Source organism: Nansenia antarctica (assembly GCF_963989245.1).
Source record: "Nansenia antarctica genome assembly, chromosome: 15".
In the NCBI taxonomy this organism is placed as follows: domain Eukaryota; kingdom Metazoa; phylum Chordata; class Actinopteri; order Argentiniformes; family Microstomatidae; genus Nansenia; species Nansenia antarctica.
The window spans coordinates 2,746,723-2,756,722 of record NC_137685.1 but is presented as its reverse complement, the minus strand read 5'-3'; the positions used below and the strand labels follow the sequence as shown (position 1 = coordinate 2,756,722).

Below are 10,000 nucleotides of genomic sequence, written 5' to 3'. Positions count from 1 at the left end.
TAGACGGCTGCATGTGTATTGGAAAGATTCGTTCCATAGAGGTCAGACCACGGATCCCCCGCTGTCGATACTGTAACTAGGAGCCTGCTCTGGATCTGCTACTGCTGAGAAAGTCACCTTGAGATGGGCTCCTTCCTGATACACACACACACGCGCACACACACACACACACACACACACACACACGCACACGCACACGCACGCGCACACACACACGCGCACACGCAGCGGTCCTACTCTACATGACTCAGTGGGGAAACGCTGGAATGTGTTTGAAATGCAGATCTGGGGCAGGGGAGAGAGGAGCAGGGGGGATGTAGCCTCGAGTCCTTGTGTGCTGGGCCTGCTGGCCACCACCCCCAACACCCACCACCCTCTCCCCCCTGACATCCTCCCAAATGATCTCCGGCCATGAGAGGAAAGAGAGAGAGAGAGCTTTTGGGAAGCACCCAGGAGCTGGAAGTCAGTGGTAATCAGACCAGGAAAGAGAGAGAGCAGGCCATTCAGAGAACAGAATCTGTTACGCTCTAAAACAGATGTTCTGTTAATCCCATAGGTTTATCATCATACTGACATGCACACATGCACACACACACACACACACACACACACACACACACACGCACACCCGCACACAGACACACACACACACACACACACACACACAAAGACCCCACGCTGAGGTCCAATCAGTGCAGGAAGTGAACGGGGAGCCAAAGTGTTCCATCGTCGCCAGGGAAACGGGAGTTCGTCTGGGGGTCAGGCCTCAAAGAACTCGGAACGTTGGAAGACCACCGGTGACAGAGAGAGAGAGAGAGAGAGAGAGAGGGGTACCGGAGTGTTGAATCGACTCCACGGCATCGCATGATTTCTCCCTATCTACTCAGCACAGGCCGCGGTCCAAGCCAACCTCCGTACGATCCGTTTCTTCCCTGTCATCAGTTTCCATGTGTTTAAGCAGCAGGGGTTAACTACCCTTCATAAGGGCTCACCCGGCAGTATCCCAGGAGAGGATTTGGGTGGAGGGCTGATATTCCCAGATGGGGCCTGAACAGTACCAGCACTCACACCCCCCGCCCCCCCCTAGAGGAGCCCCTGGAGTCCCCAGAGTACCAGCCCAGACAGTCAGACCGACCGAGAGAGAGAGAGAGAAAGAAAGAAAGAGAGAGAGAGACCAAAGCCCAGGAGATTCTCATTAATACGGTTACAGAGAGAAAATCACCTTCAGTTCTGCTTAGCCGTAATCCCTGAGGTAGAGCGAACACCGAACCAGTCTGTCAGAAAACACCTGGTTTATTTAAACCTTTAATACCAGTTAACTACCCCTCTCCTTATCAGGAGTAAAACTCCTAGCAATACTGGTATGTATATGGACAATATGAACCAACCGATATCGTTCCAGCATCCCTTCACAAATCTGTATGTACATTTTACATTTCCATTTTTGGCATTTAGCAGACGCCTTATTCCAAAGCGACTTACAATCAATACATTTGACTAAGCAAGTGAATCATCAATCCACCAGTCGTAGCAGGAAGAGTAATCCAGCTCAGGCCCGGGGCCATTGATAGAAGGAAAAACCTTCTTCTATCACCTTCTTCTAAACCTAACCTATGTACTTTGCATTGAGCTTTTTTTGGAGCTTAGGAAATGCTCCGAATTCCTGTGAGGAGGGTCAACTAAAAAGTGAAACTTGATCTACTTTGTCTGCATCTTTCATTAGGAGAATATGTCGTCTCTCCTCTCTCTCGTGGCCTCCTCCCAGAGAGGGGGGTTAATGGTGTGAGACCGGGTCCTACGGGAGAACACAGAGAGGTCCGGAGAGGGCAGGGTCTCCCTGAGAGAACGCTGACATCTTTACGGCTCCTCTCAGCGGTATATCTCCCCTCAGCCATGGCGGTGACAGGGGGGGCCAAATTGGCCACATAATCTAGTCCTTACAGGTGACCTCTACAGCCATGTCTCCAAGCTTTAGGGATCCAATACGGCCACCACCTTGTGACCTTGTGACCTCAATCACAGCTGACCCCGAACGCCAGCTCAGTGGCCTTTGATCTAATTACGAAAAGTCGAGCCCGGATGGTGTGTGTGCGTGTGCCCTAACCGACTGTGACTTCCTTTCGTCCCGTTCGACAGAAAGGATCGATTCCGTCTTCAGGATCAGAAGTGCAGCCGTATGTTCGGTAAGTAACTCGGGTGTGAAGAGTAGAAACGCAACCCACCATAACAACCTGTGACTCCCTTCGCCTCTCAGCGAGAGAGGGTGGATACAGGGCTCGACATTAACGCCGTTTTACTTGTCCGGAGCAAGTAAAACTTTCGCCGGGTTTGTTTGCGCGAGCACGACGACGCTGCTAGATCCCGGATCTGTTTACCTGTGTGCAGGAAGAACAACAGACGGCACAGGCGCCAGACTAGACTAGATGATCGTGGAGTGAAGATATTATCAAAGCGTACTCGCCTCCGGACAAGTGAAACAGCGTTAATGTCGAGGCCTGGGATAACATATGCACCCAGATGTTACAGGGAAATGTTCCGAGGTGAAGAAAATGTCTCGGCATCGGAGAGAAGGTTGAAATGCGTGTTCACTGGCGGTTACAGGAAGCGTTTGGATGAGGAGGCTTACGAGGCGCCGAGAGTGCCTCTCCTCACGGCCTCAAATGAGATAAACCACACAGCTTACCGCAAATTCCCAGGCCCCCGTCTGCTAAGGCCTCCCCCCCCCCCCACCTCCCCCGCCAACAATAAAAACATTGATTGGACCCACATTCTCACGCACCCACAACGCAAAAGAGAGATCAACACAATAACCAACCGCAGTCTTAAAAGCATTAGCCTACCTAGCGTACCGAGCATACAACACAAACTGAGGATTACAAATAACAAATTCAATCATTTTAAACCGACTCGACTGTTTTGTTGTTGTTGCAGAGCCAAAGGCTTCTTGAAATGCTACACAGGTTGGGAAGTAAAGACTCTTATTTGGGAAGACAGAGGAAAAAAGCAACTGCCACTTAGCTCTCTGTTTGCAGAGTCAGGTGAAGGCGCAACATTGGCTGTGTGTGCAACCGTAGTGCTAGCCAGCCATGACGGAGGGGGAGGAAGGTGTGTGTGTGTGTGTGTGTGTGTGTGTGTGTGTGTGTGTGTATGAGCTCACTATACGCTGTCCTTGGCCAGTGGAGGTCTTCTCATCACACAGAGACTAGGCAGGACATACTTGAAAGACATTTAAGCAATGAGTCATTTAAGCAAAATCACACGAGGGTCGTGCTGTTATACTGAATATCAGCACGGCTGTGACTGGGTCGTAGGTACGAGGCCTGCAGGCCGAGTAGGAAGACAATCACAGCCATGCTGATATTCAGCATAACAGCACGACCTCGAGTGTGATATATTGCTTTTATACAACAGTTCTACAGCGCAATTTATTAGTTAACAGTAATAAGTGACAACAGATTATGATTTGTTTGTTTATTTAATCTGGCTCCGTCAACAAAAAATAGTTCCGCAACTGGACTGTTGCCTAGCAACCTGAACACAAACATCTGCAGGCTAGCTACTTTGTATTAACGGTCATTTCGGAGTGATACATAGTTAAAAGTCCCAGTGCTGTTATACTGTATATCAGCACTCATGGAATGCCTCTTGTCCAATCAAATTACTCGGTCGGAACTAACTGTTGTATAACTTAAAATACTGTATGAGTGGATGTATTCACATTTCTAATACACTGCCTGGTACCGGGTTGGGGTCCTAGGGGACCTGAGGGTCTACGCTACGCCAGTAAACTCAGCAAACAGGCGACAATCCCTGATTGATTTTTGCAGCGGCATTGCAGTGACAAGATCCAAACTGAGATTAAACTGATACGGTTTCATCCACTGTGTTGTTGACAGTCAACAGGACCAGAGGGTAGCTAGCTATCGGATCTCCATTTGATTAAAAAAAATGCTTCTTTTTTTTGTTACCTTCGTGCACTTGTGACAGAAAAGAAAAGACATGTCATGAATGAATCCTTTCCTTCGCTTCGAGTACAGTACACTACGCCCCAGAACCTCACACACACCCCACTTCACTTCACCACTCTATCTCTTCCCAGTCGTCTGAGTAATACACACAGTCTAATTGGTCTATTAGGTCCCTATTAGCATTAGCAGGGTGCGGGGTCCTGAAGCCATTACTGACACGTAGTATGACTGACTGGATGGGGATAGCGTTAGCGTAGTGATGGCGATGGAGATGGAGATGTGGAAACGAGAGGACCCGGCAGAACCACCGCGCCGTTAGCCAATTAAAACAATCACAGCTGAGGCCGGCCCGCTAACGAGCCCGATTAGTCATACGTGCGGAGTAGAGTAACCCGCTTCTCTCATCGACGTTTCTTATTTTCCGCCTTTCTTGCCGGGCTAAAACATCCGATTACCTTATACGGGCGTTCGGCGTTCGCTCCGTGGAGAGACGGAGGACAGAGGGCCCGATGCCGTTTGTCATAAAGTGATACAGTCTATTTACAGCAGTGTGTCAGGTGGCGTGGGCCAGTCGGAGGGAGAAATCCATAGCGCATGCATTAAGGCAGCCATATTGGAGATTTATGTTTGGGGGGGGAAGAGATGGGCACGCAGTCGACGGAGAAGGAAGGGGGGGGTTCGGCCCAGCGGAGAGGGGGGGGGCCTCGCTCGCTCGCTACTCTGACTATTAGGAGGAGTTATGGCCGCGAGGAACAGAACTCTCTCTCTCAGTCCTTCATCGATTGTGGATCATTTGGCGGTCGTGTATTTCACAGGATGATCAGAGTGATGGATACCGCCGCTGCCCCCCCCGTCGTCCCTGGCTAGCTGGACAGGACAGGGACGGGACAAAGTTAAAGGAGAGAGAGAGAGAGAGAGAGCTACACACACACACACCCACACACACACACAAACAGACAGACAGACAGAAATGACAGACTTTTCTTTCCAGAAGGGGGGGAGGAAGGGAGGCAGGGTTGGCTCTCCTCTGCGTGCCCAAGGCCCCATCTTTTCCCGGTCGCCTTTCATTGGCGGATCGATAGTCTCGCTAAGTGCTGTCTGACAAAAGGCATATACCACATTTAAATTCACTTCAGCGAGAGGCGTCTGTAACCCCATCCTCTCATTACACCGGTCCCCTCTGAGGAGAGTGCCATTTCTCACACCCAGAGGAGGGGAGAGGACAACCCACACAACCCCGTACTCTCACAGAACCCGCAGAAGAAGAAACACATCTACCATTCATATAAACACATTAATCCACTCGCATTACAGCTACAATGTATTAAGGTGGAAACATAAATGACGGAACATCTCAAATGACATCGACTTTAAAGGAGCTAAGAGCAAAGGCCTTAGTACCTTACGTCAGATATCTCAACACAGAGTCTGTCCGTTACATCATCGGAGCCTCGTTCCCGAGAATGTGCCGGGCAAACTGACCTCGACTGCGTAAAATGTTTGATGTGAGGACGTGAAGCGTGATCCACGTGGAGCGGACACGTGTGGGAGAGAGAAATTAGACTTCTAAAACATCAATCAACATCAGCTGCTCAACTTTAAGACCGAAATCTTGATTATACATTCCTCAGAAGTCCAACCCGATCTACACGATACACATTCTCCAGAAGAGCCCCTCCTCCGCCCCTCTGTCCCTCCATCCCTCCTCCCCCTATCCCAGCCTCCCCCCCGTCCCTCCCTCCCTTTCCACCACTTCAGTCAGCGATCCCTTTGATGCTATTTTGGGTGCTATCAATATAGTATGGAAGCCAGCGAGCGACTATCGTGATACAGGATAGTAACCATGAACTAGATTTAAGGAGCTCTTTTCAGACAGAGAGGAGCTGGGCTGTCACAGGGCCAGAGTCACAGCCATGCCTCTTTTACAGCCCAGAGTCACAGCCATGCCTCTTTTACAGGTCAGAGTCACAGCCATGCCTCTTTCATAGGCCAGAGTCACAGCCATGCCTCTTTTACAGAGCCAGAGTCACAGCCATGCCTCTTTTACAGGACAGAGTCACAGCCATGCCTCTTTTACAGCGCCAGAGTCACAGCCATGCCTCTTTCACAGGGCAGAGTCACAGCCATGCCTCTTTTACAGGCCAGAGTCACAGCCATGCCCCTTTTACAGACCAGAGTCACAGCCATGCCTCTTTTACAGGCCAGAGTCACAGCCATGCCCCTTTTACAGGTCAGAGTCACAGCCATGCCTCTTTTACAGACCAGAGTCACAGCCATGCCTCTTTTACAGGCCAGAGTCACAGCCATGCCTCTTTTACAGGTCAGAGTCACAGCCATGCCTCTTTTACAGCCCCAGTCACAGCCATGCCTCTTTTACAGCCCCAGTCACAGCCATGCCTCTTTTATAGGCCAGAGTCAAGTTGTTCAGACTCTCTCCTGCAGAAAGAGAATACATCTGAGATTATTGTGGAAGCATCCAGAATGCAAATGTCAACAGATGGGTGTGTGGGCCTACATGTACAGTATAAGAAGCTTACCTACACAGATGTTATTTTATTATACACTATAAACACACACAGACACACACACACACACACACACACACACACACACACCTGGTTGTTCGACGCTCAATATCTCTGAACTACCCTAAAGGGAGATAGAACCTCATCATTCTAAACGGAGATAGAACCTTATCATTCTAAACTGAGATAGAACCTTATCATTCTAAACGGAGACAGAACCTTATCATTCTAAACGGAGATAGAACCTTATCATTCTAAACGGAGATAGAACCTTATCATTCTAAACGGAGATAGAACCTTCTCATTCTAAACGGAGATAAAACCTTATCATTCTAAACGGAGATAAGGTTCTATCATTCTAAACGGAGATAGAACCTTATCATTCTAAACGGAGAAAGAACCTTATCATTCTAAACGGAGAAAGAACCTTATCATTCTAAACGGAGATAGAACCTTATCATTCTAAACGGAGAAAGAACCTTATCATTCTAAACGGAGATAGAACCTTATCATTCTAAACGGAGATAGAACCTTGTCATTCTAAACGGAGATAGAACCTTATCATTCTAAGCGGAGATAGAACCTTATCATTCTAAACGGAGATAGAACCTTATCATTCTAAACGGAGATAGAACCTTATCATTCTAAACGGAGATAGAACCTTATCATTCTAAACGGAGATAGAACCTTATCATTCTAAACGGAGATAGAACCTTATCATTCTAAGCGGAGATAGAACCTTATCATTCTAAACGGAGATAGAACCTTATCATTCTAAGCTCACGAAGTCTCCTGTGTGTGGCTGGTTGATGGTGGAGTGACGTTCCTTCCATGTATGGATAATGGCCCCCATGGTGCCAACAGGAACATGTAGGAGTTGAGAAATCCATCATGGTGGATCTGTGCCAGTTCAGGACCCCGGCCGCTAAGACAAACAGACTGAAGAACTGCTTCTACCACAGGGCCGTCAAGGCCCTGAACACAGCAAAGGCCTAAGTTCTGGGCCCAGGACAGTCCGGACGGATTGTATGGCAGCTAGTGCTGAGGCACAAACATGTACATTTTCCAGCCTGCAAACTGTGACACTTTAAAATAATGTGAAAAAATACTTTCTTTGTGCAATATGACAACCCTAGTTGACTATCTGTGCAGTATAGTACAGTGGATTGTGTACATAGCCTTTATTGATGTAAACCAGCTCCTTACCTTCTTGTGATTTTATTCTTTTTCTAAAAGTGTTTTTTTTCCCCTTTCCTAACACCAGGGGAGCCACCCCTCCTAAATGTCGTTGTTTGGTACCTGTACTGTAGCAATGACAATAAAGTCCATTCATTCATTCACGCTGCTCAACAATCATTCTGCAAAGGTCTTGGAACAGCTCTTTGCCTCGACACATCATGAGATGTTTCTTGCAGGAGAGCTTGGTGAATGATGTGTTTACTGTCACTCAGAGGTGGGAAACCCTTGTTGAACGAGTGGGAGTGCTGCTTACCCACCAACACGCAGTAACCCACCTGATCCTCATTAGCACAGGTAGGCAAACTCATTAGTGGCGTAAGCTGTGTTTAGTGCTTTTACTTAGTGTTCAATATTTAATGTGTTTATTGCACATAGCTTTTTATTACGGATTGGAAGGTTACCATTTATTTTGCTGTGTAGTTGTATTGAGTTAATAGCAATGTTTGGTCTAAATTTCATGTAAATACCTGCTATGGAAATATGTTGTAAGTGTTGAATACTTATTTTCCCCACTGTATATATTTATACACACACACAAACACCAATTCACATGCATATGTTGTCCCATATTCATTCCGTTAAATAATCACACATATCGTGAGCTTAGAATGATAAGGTTCTATCTCCGTTCAGGGTAGTTCAGAGATATTGAGCGTCAACGTTTTTACATTCCAATATGTTCGGTGAGATGGAACCTTTGTATTTTATGAATTGCTAACTCAAAAATGTCAACATTAAAAAAAAAAAATAACACCACACAGGCATTAATAAACACCTAATGGATCAGATTATGTAAAAAACTACATTTCGACCAAACATGTACATAGAACCTTATAATTCTAACATCATGATATTGTGCACACACACACACCCATATGATTTCACCTGCAACCAGTGTCCCAGAGTCCCTCTCTCTCCCCTCTCGCTCTCTTTCCATCTGCATTCATATTAGTGTCAAACCGTCTGAGCTGCTCGCCACCCGTATGAGCAGCCATTACAAATCCATTTGGGGAACGTCATTATCAGTTCAGCCTCGCCCCAAATCCCATTTCACCCCTTCTGCAAACCCTCAATCTCAATCCCTATCAACAGGACCATGCATCACCCTTCTGCCCCCACCCCCATGTGACATATTTGACTTATTACTCCCTTTTGGGGCAGGGGGGGGGGGGAATGAAAATATATAGACAGACAGGCTCATACTTGCATAGCCATACACAGACTCATGCCTACCTCTATCCATACCACTAGCATACATGTGCTTTATTGTGTAAAAAAAAAAAGGGGAATTTCTATGTATGAATGTGTGTGTTTTTTCCACAAGTACTGTATGTTGGGAGAGAGTGGAAGCATATAGAGAAATATGGCATTGGAAAGGTTGGTTTACTTTAATGGTTTATTTTAATGAGTATGGTAATGGTGCTTGTTCAACTAGTTCAGCAACAGGATAGAATGAATGGAGGGAGGGAGGGAGGGAGGGAGGGATGGATGGATGGATGGATGGATGGATGGATGGATGGATGGATGGATGGATGGATGGATGGATGGATGGATGGATGGATGGATGGATGGATGGATGGATGGATGGATGGATGGATGGATGGATGGATGGATGGATGGATGGATGGATGGATGAATGAATCGTTTAATGATAGGGAGAGAGATACACTCTAGCGGAGACATACAGTACAGTATCAGAGCACACATACCATTCTCTCATTAACTACCTCCTCCTTTCCAACTACCCCTCTACTACCCCTCCATCCCTCACCTCCATACCCCTCTACTACCCCTCCATCCCTCACCTCCACACCCATCACCTCCCCCATCTTCCACCCCACCACCAACCATCCCACCACACACACCCCTCTATTAAAATACCCTGTTGATCCAATCTCTCTTCCTCCTTCTTATGTTCCCTTCTTACCCCTAACCTGCACTGGTCTAGCCCCCCCGCCCCCCATCATAAACCCCCAACACCACCCCAACCAACACACGCACCCCAATTAACTCAGCATCCGACCTAATCTCTTCTCCCACTCATCCTCTCCCCCTCTCTCCCCCCTTCTCCCCCTCATCCTCTCCCCCTCTCTCCCCCTACATCCCCCCTTCTCCCCCTCATCCTCTCCCCCTCTCTCCCCCCTCATCCTCTCCCCCTCTCTCCCCCTACATCCCCCCTTCTCCCTCTCCTCCTCTCTTCCTCTCTCCCCCTACATCACCCCTTCTCCCACTCATCCTCTCTCCCTCTCCCCCCCTACGTCACCCCTT

General features: G+C 47.8%; 1 protein-coding gene across 1 annotated transcript in view; it reads right to left on the bottom strand.

The window, feature by feature from the left end:
* ptprga (protein tyrosine phosphatase receptor type Ga) overlaps positions 1 to 5,973 on the bottom strand; it is a gene marked incomplete at both ends in the record, with an annotated part of 174,891 nt that extends 168,918 nt beyond the window's left edge. The window contains one exon of the mRNA XM_080545768.1: positions 5,895 to 5,973. Coding sequence (XP_080401894.1) covers positions 5,895 to 5,973 — 79 coding nt within the window. The remainder of the gene's footprint in view (positions 1 to 5,894) is intronic.
* Between the last annotated feature and the right edge of the window lie 4,027 nt (positions 5,974 to 10,000).